Source organism: Tachysurus fulvidraco, chromosome 9, assembly GCF_022655615.1.
Source record: "Tachysurus fulvidraco isolate hzauxx_2018 chromosome 9, HZAU_PFXX_2.0, whole genome shotgun sequence".
NCBI classification, from domain to species: domain Eukaryota; kingdom Metazoa; phylum Chordata; class Actinopteri; order Siluriformes; family Bagridae; genus Tachysurus; species Tachysurus fulvidraco.
In genome coordinates, this window is record NC_062526.1 from 4,227,188 (window position 1) to 4,246,182 (window position 18,995).

General features: G+C 40.3%; 2 protein-coding genes across 5 annotated transcripts in view; one reads left to right on the top strand and one right to left on the bottom strand.

The window, feature by feature from the left end:
- Positions 1-7,907, bottom strand: part of ksr2 (kinase suppressor of ras 2) — a 94,178-nt gene extending 86,271 nt beyond the window's left edge. For 2 of the 3 annotated variants that reach the window (XM_027162905.2, XM_027162904.2), the window contains exon 1: positions 6,842-7,906. In XM_027162905.2, the coding sequence (XP_027018706.1) occupies positions 6,842-7,021 (180 nt within the window). In that variant the 5' untranslated portion in view covers positions 7,022-7,906. Of the gene's footprint in view, positions 1-6,841 lie in introns of all 3 variants that reach the window. The other variant, XM_027162906.2, reaches the window with a different exon arrangement.
- Positions 7,908-10,890: 2,983 nt separating this feature from the next.
- rfc5 (replication factor C (activator 1) 5) lies at positions 10,891-18,467 on the top strand. Of its 2 annotated transcripts, none has more exons than XM_027162908.2 (11): positions 10,891-11,050; positions 12,097-12,161; positions 12,415-12,551; positions 13,531-13,610; positions 13,928-14,001; positions 14,819-14,978; positions 15,237-15,318; positions 16,706-16,835; positions 16,942-17,019; positions 17,295-17,349; positions 18,222-18,467. In XM_027162908.2, the coding sequence occupies exons 1-11, from the start codon at positions 11,010-11,012 to the stop codon at positions 18,316-18,318; spliced, it is 999 nt and encodes a 332-aa protein (XP_027018709.1). In that variant the 5' UTR covers positions 10,891-11,009; the 3' UTR covers positions 18,319-18,467. The 2 variants fall into 2 exon arrangements, with proteins under 2 accessions (XP_027018709.1, XP_027018710.1); XM_027162909.2 differs by lacking the exon at positions 10,891-11,050 and adding an exon at positions 11,156-11,297.
- Positions 18,468-18,995: the final 528 nt, after the last annotated feature.

Genomic DNA, 18,995 nt, shown 5'->3' on the forward strand with positions numbered 1-18,995 from the left:
AGGATACACCCTGGACGGAGTGCCAACCCATCACAGGGCACACACACACTCTCATTAATTCACACACTCACACACTACGGACAATTTTCCCGAGATGCCAATCAACCTACCATGCATGTCTTTGGACCGGGGGAGGAAACCGGAGTACTGGAGGGAAACCCCCGAGTGACATGCAAACTCTACACACACAAGGCGGAGGTGGGAATCGAACCCCGACCCTGGAGGTGTGAGGCGAACGTGCTAACCACTAAGCCACCATGCCCCCTTGTTTCAGATCACAAGTAGACAAAATGATGGATTACTAAGTTCAATATCCGAAACTTGTCATGAGAGTCGATTAGAGTTAAAGAGAAGATGAAGAAAAGACTTCTGTGTGTTATCAGGTTTAAGGAAGGTTTTGGGGATCAGTGACTGTTAGTGTACATGTTCTCATAGTTGGCTGTATAGAGGAAAAAATCCATCCCTTGTTTTTTTTTTAACTATTTTTATAGTTTGCGAAACAACTTGCGGATCTTTTTTCTTATATTTTCACTTGACGTGGTGAAAATACAAGCACAGGATTCTGCTTTTATGCTTCTCCAGTTATTACACATATGTAATGATTTTCTCTTAGAGCTGTACTCATGTGCGACACAAGCTTTGGCCCGATGTGCGTTGTGATGACGTCGCGCGGTACGCCTCGGCCTGGATCTGCAGAAAATTTCCACGATCACAAAATCATGGAATCCTGGAGGGACTGATTTATATTCCAGTTGTATTTTATTACATCTAAAATGCGCTGAAGTTATAATCCTGAGGTAATATACTGTACCTCACACTCATTCTTCACAATTCGTCGCTTGGAAAAAGGTCCCGAAGCGAACTAAACTGATAACACACACACTCCTATTCAATATCAGCTATGTTTACAGTTCCACTCATACACACACTGTTTATATGCTGTTCTTGCACATCAACTGTTGCTATTGTATGTTTACATATATCTACAATAATCCTCTTATTTTTATTGTTTGCACACTATGCACTTTATGTAGCTAGGACTTACTTTTTAGTCCGTAGCTCTGTGTTGTTTTATGTAGCTCCAGGTCCTGGAGAAACCTGGTTTAATTTTAATATGTACTGTGTCAGCTATATAATAATATATATATATATATGAAATACCAACAAAAGCTGCTTGATTTGACTCTTCACTTGACTTGACCCAGACCAGGATAAAGCACTTACTAAAAATGAATAACCGTACACTTTATTCTGAGCTAAACAGATGCAGGTGAATGATTAGAGTAAATCTTTGGTATATTTGTATCCCAAAACTTTCCTCAGCATCTTCTTTCTTCTCTCAATATTACAGTGCTATAAAAAGCTGTCATGAGTGTGGTGTGAGAACCGGAAAGTGGAGACGTTCACTCACTCACTCATTTTCTACCGCTTTATCCGAACTACCTCGGGTCACGGGGAACCTGTGCCTATCTCAGGCGTCATCGAGCATCGAGGCAGGATACACCCTGGACGGAGTGCCAACCCATCGCAGGGCACACACACACTCTCATTCACACACACACTACGGACAATTTTCCAGAGATGCCAATCAACCTACCATGCATGTCTTTGGACCGGGGGAGGAAACCGGAGTACCCGGAGGAAACCCCGAGGCACAGGGAGCACATGCAAACTCCACACATACAAGCCGGAGGCGGGAATCGAACCCCGACCCTGGAGGTGTGAGGCGAACGTGCTACCCACTAAGCCACAGTGCCCCCCCAAGTGGAGACGTTAAAGAGTCTTAAAGTGTCTGAGTATCACAAGACACACGTGTACAAATGCAGTATTGACGTCAAACCAGAAAGATCTATATCCAGGGTGACTTATTCCAGAGAAATGTTGTAGTGTACAGCAGTTTGATGACTGAAGAACTATCCAACAACAAAAATGATGAAATCTGTCTTTGTAGCTGAAGCTTTTCACATTTCTCAAAAGGTACAGTCTTACAGAATCAAAGCCAAATAGTTAATATATTTTAAAAGCTAGGTAGATAAAGCTGGTTAGCTACACAACATGCTACATGGCAAACGTAGCTTAAGAGGAATTGAGTTCTGATGAACAGTCAAATGTATTCGTTCACTATTTTTATGAATGACAGATGACAGACAGATGATAGACAGGCAGTTTACTCCTTGTTGTGTGATTTGCATCATTACCCATGTGTGAAGTTGCTTTAACTACAAAATTCAGATTAGACAGCTACCGAATAACAAGGTGTTTGTGTGTTTAGCTGTATTTTGTTTAGATATTGGTTGAGAGCGAGTTCTCTATGATGTCTGCGTATATACTGCTTTGTACTTAGCAAGCTAACTTCACCGTCCCATGACAGTAACGTAGGTGCATAAAACAGGAAACTGAACAGAGTCTGAAACGGAATCTGTGGCTAAACTAGACAACATAAACACCAGAATCAAAAATATACTCAAAAACTGGATCCAAATGAGAAATACATAAAAACTGGAGCTAGGCTAGGAGTGGAAAATATACAGATATCAAACATGGTGAGACAAAGGGGCTTAACCAAGGGGTGGCTAATTACCTGAGTGACTAATTAGCTCACACAAAACAGGTAAACAAACTGAACAGGGGAAATATAGCAACCACAACACAACCAAAAAAAAAAGAGTGCAAGTAACTAACTTGTGCAAGGTTGCCCTCTGGTGGTCTGGTAGGGAAATGTTCAAGGTATCCATAAAAAATCCCTAACAGATTGTTGTGAACCACACACACACACACACACACACACACACACACACACACACACACACACACACACACACACACACACACACACACACTAGATACTTGATAATGTGCAAAACTGACTGGGTAAAAAATCAGAACACACATGAGAAGCAACCAGGTATTAAAAACATGCAAGGAATAACAAGACTTCATGATAAGTTAGCCTACTTGCTTACATAGTCCTAAACCATAGTTGTCCTCATATTCCATAGATATGTAGCATTAAATAACCAGAAGCCGATTATTATATCCACAGAATTTGGGTCTAAACCCAAACTGGATACCTCTGTACTGTGTAATGTGTAAATACATCATTGGTGTCTTTCCCATTTAGCGATACTATTTAGTGTGCCTTATGGTGCCTCGAATTCTCTCCAAATGTGTGTTATTGCTTTAAATAGTTGATTGATGTGTGACAACCAACATTGTTTAATAACTCACGTTGTTTATCAGAAAGCGCATGTATTTCTCCATACATTCAGCAACTTTAACCAAGAGGAGAAAATTGTTTAATAGAACATACTGAAGCTTTGGTGTTTTACATTAAGCTAATTCCAGCAAATCAATCGCTGTCAGCTTACTAGCTTTCTCCAACTAGTATAATGTGTGCGGTCACTATAGAGAGATTTTTGGACAGAGGTACAGTACTGTAGTTAGACTAAATTAATAATTTGTTCTATTTTGATGCCTTGGCAGAACTTAGTAAGAAAAGCTACCATTGCTTACAATGTCTTGATGAGAAAAAACAAGCTTAATTAATGATTAATTTACTGCTGATTAATGATTAAACACTGTATTAAAATACTCTATAAGGTTCTGTGTATCTCTACAGCATGGTGTTTGCCTGGCAGGGTTTTAAGAAGAACACATTTAGATGCTCATTCTTGTCTATTGGACCAATTATCTATGGAACCTCTGAAGAACCCTTGACTAAATGTGCACCAAGTACAAATACATGCTGGCTAATTCGAGATGTCGTACTGGTTCTAGGTATCAAGATGTAAATTCTTCCCAATCATTGGTTAACACTGTACATACACTCCATGGGGTCTTTAAAGGTTTCTATTGGAACCCTTTCAGACAATAAGGCACTTTAAATCCATCAAAGTTTCTGCATCTGAACAATCAAAGAACCCTTCAGAGTCCTACAGATTTTAAGCATGTACAATATGACAGTAAGTGTAAATTGCTAGCTACATTTATTTAACGAAAAGCTAGTCAGTGACTGCATCAAGCAAACATCACACTTATGGCAAGTGACTGTATAATGAATGCATTATGCCCTATCTCATTATATATATATATATATATATATATATATATATATATATATATATATATATATATATATATATATATATATATATATATATATATATATATATATCAGATTAGTGTGTGTGTGTGTGTGCTTGTGTGTGTGTGTGTGTGTGTGTGTGTGTGTGTGTGTGTGTGTGTGTGTGTGTGTGTGTGTGTGTGTGTGTGTGTGTGAGGATAATATCACAACCAGATTAAATATGCTAAATAATGATGAAAGAAATGTACATTATTGTTAAATCCCAGATTTCTAGTCACATTCATTCATTCATTCATTCATTCATTTTCTACCGCTTATCCGAACTTCTCGGGTCACGGGGAGCCTGTGCCTATCTCAAGCGTCATCAGGCATCGAGGCAGGATACACCCTGGACGGAGTGCCAACCCATCGCAGGGCACACACACACACTCTCATTCACTCACACACTCACACACTATGGACAATTTTCCAAAGATGCCAGTCAACCTACCATGCATGTCTTTGGACCGGGGGAGGAAACCGGAGTACCCGGAGGAAACCCCCGAGGCACGGGGAGAACATGCAAACTCCACACACACAAGGCAGAGGCGGGAATCGAACCCCCAACCCTAGAGGTATGAGGCGAACGTGCTAACAACTAAGCCACCGTGCCCCCCCCCTTTCTAGTCACAATCATTTTTTAATTTATATAATAATGTGTTTTAATAATCTGAGGGCTTACTACTAGCACAGTTTTCCACTACCTGCAAACTAGATTTTAGTCTCAGTTGTTCCCAGACTGACTCCCTCAGCCCTTTATTTTTGGCATTGAACCAGTGACCTGCTGTGACTCATTCAAATGCTGCACTTTTCTAAAAGTCTTCAGGTACCGGTGCTGTTCGTCTTGTCGGTTTTCTACCAGAAAACCCCAAGAAACAAGACTGGACAACAACGTTTCCTTTTTTTTTTTATAACAGCTGGTGAAAAGATCAGTAATCAGTTTTAATCTAGAACTGATTCATCAACATTAGCTGAAGTACTACATGATTTCTTTATGCTGATGTGTCTGCCTTCTACCTTTATATAAAAGTCTGAGAGATTTCAATTTCTCAGGCAATAGAAACTCTAATCAACACAACAATACAAACACAATTGAAAAACTTATTTCACATCCCCCTGACCCACTTCAATTGTGTGTCGAAAGAAGGCTTTGTGCCCTTTCGTATGTGTGTTAATGATTATGAAACATTTCCTCTAGGTCTTTCTTATCTAACTGTAACTATAAAACTCTAGTTAGACTACTTATCTTAAATTAGAAGAAAAACTGTTTTACATCTTCTTTGTACTCAAGCTAGTAGAACAAATTAATTAGCATTAATATATTTATATATTTCATATATTTCAGTCAGAAATCATAATGTAGCCATTATTTTTGAATTTTTTTGCTTCCAGAATTGATCTAATTGAAAAGGAACGAGTTGGTGGATTCGTCGCTAGTCTCTAAAGTAAGATTTTGCTGGTATGTTATGCTAATAGCGATGAGGTCAAACGTTTTGCTATGATAAGTAACCTAATGGTCTAACAGTCAGTTTTCAGATTCTGTAAAGAAATATTTGGCATGTATTTGGTATGAGACTGCTAAAAGTGACACTGACAATACAGTTTGCCGCTTGAGGGTAAATTGAGGATGAAATTTACATCACTCATAACAGTTAGCTGGCTAGCTTGTTGCTAACAAAAGATCGCCTTACGAATAACCACAAATCAAAGATGCCGGACTTAGGAATAACCACAAATCAAAGGCTAATCTTTCATTGATTTCCTCCAATCGTGTCTTAATTATGTTAGCAAAGTTAAACAGCTTGCTAAGTATTTTAGTGCTATAATTAGCAGAATAATGCAATACTGGGCTTAGCAAGGATTACTCACATACGGTCAACAAAACGTACAGAAACGGCCCTAAAGATAAAGATAATCAAGTGTATCTGTGCTAAGTGCAGATTATCATCGTGTACAGAATAAGCAGCACTTAAGATGACATTATGTATGTTCAAATCCATGAGTAATGCATCAAACCGTGAGAGAATTAACACTAGCTGTGAGGATACTGTACAGTGCAGTGTTTCAGCAGTCTGTGAAACAAAAAAAAAACACCTCCCATCACTGTGGGGCATCCCTGCTTCCAGTCAATACCAGAGGGAGTCCCTTGTTTTTTCTTTGCCTTCACTTGCTTACATTTTGGAGCTTAGCATGACGCAATTAGCAATTAAAATCCCCAGTTTGCAAATGGAGGTGCACACACACACACACACACACACACACACACACACACACACACACACACACACACACAAATAAACAAACACATGCATACGGTTATGCCAACACAAGGCCCCAATTGGTGTCCATGTAAGCAAGTGAGGAAACTGAAGCACCTCTTTTTTTCTTTTTTCTTTTTTTTTCTTTTTTTTTTTTGCACCACCTGCAGAATGCGCCTCACTGCAGCTTCTTCATTTATTACCCACACACACACGCGCGCGCACACGCACACACAAACACGCGCGCGCGCGCAGACATCCATAAACACACACAATCACACAGATGCAATAAACGCAATAAAGCAAGATGAACATTGTGTACAGTGTTGATAAGCAGCAGGAGAGTGAATGCTACATGATGGAGGATGAGTGGAGGGATAAGTGGATGTGGTGTTGGTGGTGTGTTGGTGTGTTGGTGGTGTGTTGGTGTGTTGGTGATACGGTAACACGGCCCTGTTACCTCGAGCGTGCGGATTTCTTTTTGCGTCAGATCGTTGGATGTGGCACATTTGGTCCTGAGCCCCTCCAGACTGGAGATGCTGATGTCGATCATGTTCTGCACCAGCTCGCACTGCTGCAGGGCTTTCTGCAAACTCAGGTGAGCCTCATCGCTTTTCGTCATCTTTTCCTCGTCCATCATGTGCGGGGTCCGTTTTGTTGTTGTTGTTTTTTTTTTTTTGCTTTTTTTTTTTTTTACGATGAGGCTGATGCTGATGATGGACCGGGTTACTTTCCTTAGCGTGAATAGAAGGATAAACCGTGTGTGCAAAAAAAAACAACAACAAACGGAATAGAACCGTGCGTATCGGACTTGGAATTAGAAAATAAAATAAAATAAATAAATAAATAGATAGATAGATAAATAAATAGATAAATAAATAAATTAATTAATTAATAAATAATAAAAATCACGGAGCGCGCGCGACAGGCTCGACTCTACGTGTAAGGCGATTCCATCATCGTTGTCGGTTTCGGGTCTCCTGACGCCGTTTGCATGATCATCAGCCTACCATAATAACACAAGAAATAAGAGATTGGGGGAAGGAGGAGGAGGAGAGGAGGAGAGGAGAGGAGAGGGGGATCAGATCCTCAGTGCGGTGTCATGAGCATCGGCGACCGTCACCATCCATCGCGCAAGCATTTTTTCTCTTCTCTCTCTCTCTTTCTCTCTCTCTCTCTCTCTCTCTCTCTCTCTCTCTCTCTAATAACAAAATAAGGAACTGAAGGCGGTGTGCTGTCTCTAAGCGCGGTGTGTGTGTTTTGGTGTGTTTTGGGCGCAGATATTCCTCCCCCTCTGTAGCATCCCTGCGCTCCTGCACCGCACCAACATGTTCCCCGTCAATCAAATCCACAGCAACCAGCGACGGCAACAGCGCGTTCGGTCGGTGACCGCGTCGGGATCCCGCGAGAGCGCACGAGATCCACATCAAACGCAGTGAGCTCACTGTTTGAACTCAAACAACCTCTTACATAGACCTTCTACCATATTTCTTCTCCTTATATCCTCCTATATTTCTTATACATTAATTTAAACACCAGTTATTACATGGTTTATTACATGATTTGTTTATTAATGATTACTTTTATCCAGCTTGTAGAACCAAATTGTCCAAAATGGCACCTTACAAAGTGCATTATGGGTATTCGGTACTATCTGTACTTTGTACATTGGGGTCTGTGATTCTTTCTTTTATTGTCTCAAAGCAGCTTTACAGAAGTATGAAAACAGAAGAGAGAGAAAGAAAAGAAATAAATATAGAAGAAGAAGAAGAAGAAGAAGAAGAAGAAGAAGAAGATGATGAAGAAGAAGAAATATAATATAGAAGAAATACATAGAATATAGTATGAAGTATAGTATATAGAAGATACACAATTAAAGTTTAAAATTAATTTTATCCCTATCCCTAATGAACAAGCCGGAGGCAACATCGGCAAGGAAAAACACACTGAGAGGACATGAGTAAGAAACCTTGAGAGGAACCAGACTAAGAAGAGAACCCGTCCACATTTGGGTGAAACTGGACAGGAAATGATGTAAATGTAAATAATGTCCTTTCTATGACAGTTCATAACAGTGCAACCGAGAGCTCTTGAGGAACTAATGGGTCGTCGTAAACTCTGAGTTCAGCACAGACCTGATCGCTGTTAAAGACCAGATCATACAGCAACACAACATTTTCAGTCAGGGTTATGGTGGATCCAGAGCCTGTCCCAACAATATCCCTTGAATGTGACCCGCCATACTATATATTTAAGCCAAAAAGTCACACTTATGACAATTGACTGTATAATGACTGTGAAAGGAATCCTAAATATGATGGAAAGCAAGATTCCTATCTCATTCACACTCATTCACACCTAGAGGCACTTTATTTTAGACAGTCCAACTACTGGTATTTTTTTTAATGGGAGAGAACCAGAGAACCCAGAGAACTTACCTTATTCAGACAGTAAACTGTTCAGGAACAAATCAGAGACTCTGGGAATCTGTAAAAAGACAAGATAAACTGCTGCCACACTGTGCCACCCAAATCCAAACCGGAATAAAAAAAATCTATAGTGTTTTGTCATTGAAAAGATCGGGGATTAAAAGCATTGTGGTGGCAATAATAAACAAAACAAATAAAAATTAATAAACACTTTTTTTTAGTCATTTTTCCTCTAGGACACATGTTTAAGTCATGTCTGTAAGAATATACCTATCTTGATATCGCAGCATATAGTTTCAAAATCCTACAGCACAGGGTTCCAAAGTATCTTCTCTAATACACATGATGTACAGGGTCAGAAGCAGGCAAAACATTAAAGTGTGCAGAACACCAAAAATATCACAGTATTCTAGAGCAAAACAGCTCTTATGCAACTTTATCTTTAACTCAAAGATGCACATACACTTAACATACATGCACATATACACAAAATGTTGAAAAGTGATGGTTCTGGGTGCTTAAATTGCTGGTTCATGTCTATTGTAAGCCTTATATTGAATTTTGTGCAAACGCAATTTTTGCAACAAAATGACCTTTTTTCATATGGCTATCTATCTGTTTTATAACAAAATTGTACTTTTTGTGTGTGAAGACCTACATAAATAAGTAAAGGTGAAATAAAAAAAATTGCAAATCTTGTGAAACTGTTTTAAACTTTTAAGGTATTAAAAATAATATATGATGGTAACCACGGAAAGGAAGGGATCATGCTGATCCATCCCTGCTGTTTCTTCTTTGTACTGTATTTGTGTTGGTGAAGATATAATCATGATGAAGGTTGGCAGTGAGAGTTGGCAGTTCACCAGTAACCAGGACGAAAGAACATACCTGAAGAACACACCTGGCACAGCTCACCTTTCCCAGCAGGTATCACGCAACTAAAACTCCGTTCCAGCTCTCAGACTGGCACAAATACATGCAGCTCCAGCAGGTGTGTAGCTTCCCACTGACTGAACCTGTGAGAAGAGCTAAAGAAGCACCACCAGCGTGGGTGTACAACTTTGGCTTTAATAAACCCATTGGAAATTAGCTCACATTCTATTTACACTAATCCTTCGTTTAAAAATTAAATGCAAACGATTATTTGTGTCCAGGTCAACCCTAGTTTCTTAAAGCTAAACCTCGAGAGAAATGTTTTGGTCCATTTCGGCAGTATTATATGTTTGAGCTCACAAAACAAACTACATTATCTACAATCTATATCACTTTAGATATTAGCGTGTCATAGTAAATGGGAGTTTCCCCACACATAACTGCCATGCTAACCAAACCAGCTGGTTAATATTAGTGCTGACCAAACAGTTTAAAGCAATTTTCCACTTGCTAAATAAACAAACTGTTTAACTGTTTCTATTTGTGCTCAACTGTGAGAAAACTAGATAATGTTGCCGATGATGGTTATAAATCGTGTATTTTACAGATATTGAAACTATTGTTATTATTAATAACGCTAAATCTTATAGTACAAGACTCTGTGATATAATGTGAAATTAAGATTATTATTTATATACCTCTTTTCTAAATTAATTATATTGCTCGATACACCTTATTTGTATTGTTTATTTGTATTTTTTTATTTATCTCCTTTATGTTATGTTGCTATTCTATGATTTGAATAATATGACATTGTATTTTGAGAAAACAAACAAACAAACAAATAAATAAAATTAGTATATAAAAAAGTACCAGAAATACAGCTGTGATGTCATCAAAAACAACAATTATTCACAATGATTATTTTTTAATTAAATGATTCCTTTTTAATTTTATTGCTATATTGCTAGGATATTGTCCCAGTTTGAAACATTACCAAATAAATAAGTTTAAAATGCTTATGTATGACAAATAATATTAGTCTTGGATAATTTTATTAGATTCTCATTGTGTATTAATTTATTATACGTATGTATTTTTTCTACAAACATCATTTTAATGAATTTGCTAATTTTGTCAATAACGACTTCCGGCTGTTAAGTTGGCGTGGTAACAGAATCGAGTGGGCGTGTCAACTGCTTAGCTCCGCAGCCGTGATTGGATAGCCCACAGTCGCCGTCAAGCAGCTCTCGATGACGTGAAAGTTTTGTCAGAAAACGCGCCAAACGAGAGCTCGTGCGTTGCTTGTGATTAAAAAACATCAAAATGGCATCAACAAGCAAGCTTCAGGCCAGGAATTTGCCATGGTAAGAGTTTAGGAGATTAACAATGTATGCAAAACAAGCATGTGTGCGGCTAAATTAAGCTAAAGTTGCGTTAGCGTGCTGCTAAGTGAGCCCGTTTTATGTTTGTTAGTTTTGCACCTTAATTCCGGCTCCTACCGTTTCATTGGCTAGTAATGCCGGCCTCTGTGTTATGATTGGCTGTTGATGTCCTCCTGCCGTGCACTGACTGGATATTTCAGCTCTAACGCGGAAGTTTTAAGGAATACGGGTAGGGTTTAAAATGAGCTCGTCACATTTTGTTTAACCCTCTTCCTGTGATGGTTAGCTGGTTTTCTTGCATGTTTGTTTATATATTTTTTTGCACAAATCTACAAGCTAATGTCTTTGACACTAGTGCTAGTATCTATATTTAGTAGCCACAGTTTATTTGATGACGTCACGTTGAGTTTAAAATCTCGCAATATTACAAAGTCCTGTTTACATTTTAAGGCCAATACACTTATAATGCTTTGTGTGTAAGGACTGAATCAAAAAAGACCAACTTCCACTCAGTAAAGTAGATTCAGTGAACTGTAGCTAATTATAATATATAATTATTCATGATTCTGTGTTTTAATTAACAATCTGATTACTGACCTATTTAACGCAATTAAACGATTTCAGATCGTGTGTAGAAATAAGATTAAAATTATTGAATTTGTGTGTGTGTGTGTGTGTGTGTGTGTATGTGTGTCTGTCTGTCTGTCTGTGACTGTCTGTGTGTCTGTCTGTCTGTGACTGTCTGTGACTGTCTGTCTGTCTGTCTGTCTGTCTGTGACTGTCTGTGTGTCTGTCTGTCTGTGACTGTCTGTGTGTGTGTGTGTCTGTCTGTCTGTGACTGTCTGTGTGTGTGTGTCTGTCTGTGACCGTCTGTGTGTGTCTGTCTGTGTCTGTCTGTCTGTGACTGTGTGTGTGTCTGTCTGTCTGTCTGTCTGTCTGTGTGTCTGATTACTGACCTATTTAACGCAATGAAATGATTTCAGATTGTTTGTAGAAATAAGATTTTATTTATTTTTCTTTTTGTGTAGGGTTGAAAAGTACAGACCACAGACGCTGGATGATTTGATTTCACATCAGGATATTTTGAGTACAAGTAAGTAATGATGGTTGACATGAAGCTGAGACAGGCCGAGAATGATACAGGTTGGTTCTTCATACATGGGTTATTGTTCTCAGGCAATAAAAACAATGGAGCAACTTATTACTGATGAATGAATTTGGTGTGTCTACTTTTATAACCTTGCTTCCAAGTAGCTTACAGTGTGGGTACATTAATACTGAGATGTTTTAAATGTATTACAGCATTGTTTTTCTCATTAGCATGTCTGACTCTTCCTCATCTTCAGTTCAGAAGTTCATGAATGAAGACCGGCTGCCTCACCTGCTGTTTTACGGGCCTCCAGGAACAGGAAAGACCTCCACCATTTTAGCCTGCGCTAAGCAGCTCTACAAGGATAAAGAGTTCAACTCCATGGTTCTGGAGGTCTGATACATTTTTAATAGTTAATGATGGATATGAGATTTGTTTTGTAAGTAAATAATTAAATGTTTGTTAATAAATACTTTTATACACACACACACAATAGAAATTTATTTAAACTATTGCATTATTCATTTACATTATTGATTGATTTACTAAAATTAAAAACACATGCCACATGTTAAATAAACAAACAAACAAACAAACAAAAATAAATAAATACATTTATTTCTCTCAACACTGGAGAAACCGCATTGTTACCAATTCTGTATGTATCACCACTAGGTTTAATGTCTGGTGTGACTTGTTGTTTTTTTTTAGACAGCACGTGATCACTTTTTTGCTCAGTGGATATACATTTTAAATTGAACACAAACTCCCTTTGTGTCATACATTTGAAAAAGGAAAAATTGCATAAAGCTTAAATCTGAACAGTGTATCCGAAAATCTGTATCTGAACAATTTAGACATTCATCTTGGTCCTTTGGTCCTCTTACATTACAATGAGTCGTGTTAGAATACATTATTCATTATTATCCTGGATATTGAAGGGCTATCTATCTATCTATCTATCTATCTATCTATCTATTTACTTATTTTTGTGTCTGTGTGTTGATTACTTTTATGTATTTATATAAATAAATATTATTTATAATAAATAAATGTTAATAAAGAAAAATATTTTTATATATATATATATATATATATATGTATATATACATATACATATATATATATGTATATATACATATATATATATGTATATGTATATATATATATATATACACACACACACATTTCTTTATTAATATTTATTTAGATATATCAATTATTTCTTTTTCCTCAAATATTTATTTATTTATTTTTTTTTAATTATTAATTCATTCTTGTTCTTTTTTGTTGCAATACCTGTTATATTTAATAACTTTTTTTTTTTTTTTGTCTAAGTAAATAAAGTTGTTTTTTTTTAATGTTCGTGCAGCTCAACGCTTCAGACGATAGAGGTATAGACGTGGTTCGAGGCCCCATCCTCAGCTTCGCCAGCACCAGGACCATATTCAAGTGAGAGCAGCTCTGAATATTTCGTTCTGTTTGGTCCATTTCACTCGTCTTAGAAACGTGTGGTTTAGGACTGTTACTCTTTAAATAGGTCTGTTCTGTTTATACTGTGCACCTTAATGTTCTGTTATATATATTACAAGCTTGTATTCACTTAAAAGGGGAAAAAATCTCCAACTCGAATTAGGAGGAATAAACACTTGTAATGTGATTGTAGTTTTGTATGGTTCATCGTGTGTGCTGGGTTTAGTGTAACATCTTATGGATTTTTATTTTGTTTTATTTTGTGTGTGTGTGTGTGTGTGTGTGTGTGTGTGTAGGAAGGGTTTTAAGTTGGTGATTCTGGACGAGGCGGACGCCATGACCCAGGATGCTCAGAACGCTTTAAGGAGAGGTACACAACCATCTGCCCCTCTACCAGCTCACCTGCTGGGCTTCCACATGGCTCTGTGTTCAAATCAAACAGAGAGAGAGAGAGAGAGAGAGAGAGAGAGAGAGAACGAGAACGAACATATAGAAGCCTTTCAAATAGACACTATGGTTAAATAATCTCTTCTCTTCAATTCTGTTCTCTTTACTTCTATTCTCTTCTCTCCTCCTCTCCACTTCTGCTCTCCTCTCCACTTCTGCTCTCCTCTCTCTCTTCTGCTCTCCTCTCTTCAATTCATCTCTTCTGTGCTCTTTTTCTCCCATTCTCTCTCTTTCTCTTTCCCTCTCCTCTCTCTCTCTCTCTCTCTCTCTCTCGTTCTCTCTCAAACACTCCCGCCCCTCTCTCACACCCACCCACCCCCTTTCTCTCCTTCCCTCTCACCCATCCACCCCTTCACTCACCCTCCTTCCTCTGTCTCCTTCACTCTTACTCGTTACTCGTCCCCTCACACACACACACACACTCTCTCTCTCTCTTTCTCTCTCTCTTTCTCTAACACTCTCTCTCTCTCTCTCTCTCCCCATTCTCTTTCTCTTTCCCCTCTCTCTTTCCCTCTCTCCCTCTCCTCTCTCTCACTCTCTCTCGAACACTCCCGCCCCTCTGTCTCACACCCACCCACCCCCTTTCTCCCCTTCACTCTCACCCATCCACCCCTTCACTCACCCTCCTTCCTCTCTTACTTGTCCCCTCACACACACACACACACACTCTCTCTCTCTCTCTCTCTCTCTCTCTCTCTCTCTCTCTTTCTCTAACTCTCTCTCTCTGTCTCTCTCCCCAGTGATTGAGAAGTTCACAGAGAACACTCGGTTCTGTCTGATCTGTAACTACCTGTCTAAAATCATCCCTGCTCTGCAGTCTCGATGCACACGGTTCCGTTTCGGGCCTCTGTCCCAGTGCCAGATGATCCCCAGACTCGAGCACGTCATCCAGCAGGAGAGGTGAAGCTTGGTTTTTATACACGTAGATTTGTACAGTGGGGTCACTTTCTGTAATGTTCATGAGCAGATCAGACAGGATCAGATCATTTCACAGACCCCTGGGGAAAGAAAATCTACCAGGTTCCTTCATTATATTCTCCTCTTTCTCTAAAGGGCAGCTCTTAAAGCTTTATCATGTCACTGCGTGTGAACGTACTCATGAATATTTTAGTCGATCTCTTTATTTTATTTTTTAATTGTTTTTTTTGTCTCTCTCAGCATCGACATCACTCCAGATGGCATGAAGGCTATTGTGACTCTGTCAACAGGAGACATGAGGCGATCGTTAAACATTCTACAGGTGCTTGAGTTGGAAATAAATAATGAATAAAACACTCAGTGTGTTGTGGCGAGCCTGAGGATTTTCCTGTAAGAACATACTATCTCTGAGTGTTTTATTCCCCTTATACCACAACAATTACCAGTTAGTTATTCCCAATGTTATATCATCCCCACCCCCACCCCCTCTGTCTGTCTGTCTCTATCCTTGCTCTGTTTCTTGCTTTCTAGTTGTCTCTCATGATCTTTCTTCTTCACTGTCTCTTGATCAAACTCTCATTCTCTTTCATGGTGTGACTTTCTCCTGTCTCTGTCTGTCTCTCTCACACTCTTTCCCACCCCTTCTCTCAGTCTCTTTCGCACTCTTCCCCACCCCCTCTGTCTGTCTCTCTCTCACTCTTTCCCACCCCTTCTGTCTGTCTCTCTCACTCTTTCCAACCCCCTCTGTCTGTCTCTCTCGCACTCTTTCCCACCCCCCTCTGTCGGTCTCTCTCTCACTCTTTCCCACCCCTTCTGTCTGTCTCTCTCGTACTCTTTCCCACCCCCTCTGTCTGTCTCTCTCGTACTCTTTCCCACCCCCTCTGTCTGTCTCTCTCGTACTCTTTCCCACCCCCTCTGTCTGTCTCTCTCGTACTCTTTCCCACCCCTTCTGTCTGTCTCTCTCGCACTCTTTCCCACCCCTTCTGTCTGTCTCTCTCGCACTCTTTCCCACCCCCCTCTGTCGGTCTCTCTCTCACTCTTTCCCACCCCCCTCTGTCGGTCTATCTCTCACTCATTCCCACCCCCCTCTGTCTGTCTCTCTCGCACTCTTTCCAACCCCCTCTGTCTGTCTCTCTCTCACTCTTTCCCACCCCTTCTGTCTGTCTCTCTCGTACTCTTTCCCACCCCCTCTGTCTGTCTCTCTCACTCTTTCCCACCCCGTCTGTCTGTCTCTCTCGCACTCTTTCCCACCCCTTCTGTCTGTCTCTCTCTCACTCTTTCCAACCCCCTCTGTCTGTCTCTCTCTCACTCTTTCCAACCCCCTCTGTCTGTCTCTCTCACTCTTTCCAAACCCCTCTGTCTGTCTCTCTTGCACTCTTTCTTACCCCCTCTGTCTGTCTCTCTCTCTTTCCCACCCCTTCTGTCTGTCTCTCTTGCACTCTTTCCCACCCCTTCTGTCTCTCTCTCTCTCTCTCACTCTTTCCAACCCCCTCTGTCTGTCTCTCTCACTCTTTCCAACCCCCTCTGTCTGTCTCTCTCGCACTCTTCCCCACCCTCTCTGTCTCTCTCGCACTCTTTCCCAACCTCCTCTGTCTGTCTTGTTTTCTGTCCCGTTCATTACTCTCGCTCTCTTGTTCCATCACCAGCCGTCATCTCTCTCTCTCTTGAGGTTAACATGCTACAATATCTTGTGATCGTCATCTTCACAGAGCACTCACATGGCCTATGGGAAGGTGACGGAGGAGACGGTTTACACGTGTACAGGACATCCTCTGCGTTCAGACATCGCCAATATATTGGACTGGGCCTTGAATAAAGACTTCACCGCTGCATATAACCGTATCCTGAACACCTTTACTCTCACCATATAGCATTAAAGCCGTGCAGCTAGCACGTGTTGCCATGCGTAAAGATGATGCGTTCTTCCTTAAAGCGACGCTAACAGAAATCCTGCAGCTGAAGACGCTGAAAGGTTTAGCGCTGCACGACATTCTGACCGAGCTGCATCTCCTCGTACACAGAGGTAAGGGCGTTGTCTCGGGAAAGCGACAGAATTCATCACGAGCTCTATTTTATATGCTCATGTCTCCCAGCCCTCACACCCCTTACACACTACATAGTGTGTGTGTGTGTGTGTGTGTGTGTGTGTGTGTGTGTGTGTGTGTTTGTGTGAACAAAAACAAGTGTCTCTCAGACACTATACACCTTAAAGTGAGGCGTGTATGAGGATGTAAACCTTGTTGTCACTTGGCTTTAACGTTCATGGTGAGATTATTTGATCTCTTTCTCTTCCTCCAGTGGATTTTCCTCCAGCCATTCGGATGGCTTTGCTGATTAAGCTTGCAGACATCGAGTGAGTAGCTGTTACTGTAGCTGTATGTTCCCGTGTTTATCAACTACAGTAGGATGTTAAAGCCCTTTTTCTCTCGTTCACTCTCTCTCTCTCTCTCTCTCTCTCTCTCTCTCTCTCTCTCTCTCTCTCTCTCTCTCTCTCTGTGCTGGTCTGTTATCCGTCTCTGTCGCCCATCATTTTTAAACACACCACACGCACTTACTTTCTCTCCTTCCTGCTTTCTCCTCTCTTATCCGCTCTCTCTTGTTTTGGGTCTCACTCGTCCTCTGTTCCCTTAATCTCGGTCTCGCATTCTCATTCTTTCTTATTCGTTTTCTCGTCTTCTCCCAACCGCTCATGCTCTTAATTGTTCTCCCACTCTCCCGGTTTCGCTTTCTCTCGTTCTCTCGCCCTTTATCTCGGTCTCTCTCATTCCCATTGTCTCTCAATCAAATCGCTTTTTCAACTCTCTCATTCATTCTCTCTTTTCTGTCTCTCATTTGTTTTCTTTCTATATTTTTTTTTCACACAATCTCTCTCTCTCTCCTCTCGCATTCTCTCTCTCTCTCCCCCTCGCATTCTCTCTCTCTCTCTCTCTCCCCCTCGCATTCTCTCTCTCCCTCTCGCATTCTCTCTCTCCTCTCGCATTCTCTCTCTCCTCTCGCATTTCTCTCTCCTCACGCATTCTCTTTCTCTCTCTGCCCCTCGCATTCTCTCTCCCCCTCACATTCTCTCTCTCTCTCTCTCCTCTCACATTCTCTCTCTCTCTCCTCTCGCATTCTCTCTCTCTCTCTCTCTCTCTCTCTCTGCCCCTCGCATTCTCTCTCTCTCTTTCTGCCCCTCGCATTCTCTCTCCCCCTCACATTCTCTCTCTCTCTCTCACACACTCTCAGGTATCGCCTGGCTTCTGGAACCAGTGAGAAGATTCAGCTGAGTTCAATGGTGGCTGCTTTCCAGGCAGTTAGAGATCTAGTCGTCAGTGATGGATAGTCCAGTTATCTCTCTCACACACTCACACACACAACTGTTTTCAGTCTGACACAAAAATCCGACTCAATAAAATCAAGTTTGTTCCATCTAATAAAATATACACTTTACAGTAGCAGTGTGCATATAAATAAATAAACTGTTTAAACTTCCTCTTGTGTTCGCTTTCTGTTACCATCTCTTATGTTAACGGGTCAGTTTTAAATCAGCCATAAAATACCCTCCAAACGACCATTTATCATCCGATTTGTTTACCGCTTAGATATCATGTTGGGCTTCATTATCCATGAGAAGATTTAAATGGTTGTAATATTTTTGGGCTTTTGTTTTGGACAGCATACTTTTTGTTTTCAATCCCAAAAAAATGGGAAAATGAACCTCAAGAGAATTAAATAAATAAATGTTATGTAACCTGACTGTTATTGAGGGGTATTAGAACACATCTCTTAAATAAATTTGTTTTATTAATATTTATTTGAATATTATTAACTATATTAACATCTGGGGGGCGCGGTGGCTTAGTGGTTAGCACGTTCGCCTCACACCTCCATGGTTGGGGGTTCGATTCCCGCCTCCACCTTGTGTGTGTGGAGTTTGCATGTTCTCCCTGTGCCTCGGGGGTTTCCTCCGGGTACTCCGGTTTCCTCCCCCGGTCCAAAGACATGCATGGTAGGTTGATT

Coding starts and splice junctions, on each gene's coding strand:
- rfc5 (XM_027162908.2), top strand. CDS start 11,010: ATGGCATCAACAAGCAAGCTTCAGGCCAGGAATTTGCCATG. Junction 14,979..15,236: donor CACGTCATCCAGCAGGAGAG/GTGAAGCTTGGT, acceptor TGTCTCTCTCAG/CATCGACATCACTCCAGATG. Junction 16,836..16,941: donor CTTCACCGCTGCATATAACC/GTATCCTGAACA, acceptor CGACGCTAACAG/AAATCCTGCAGCTGAAGACG.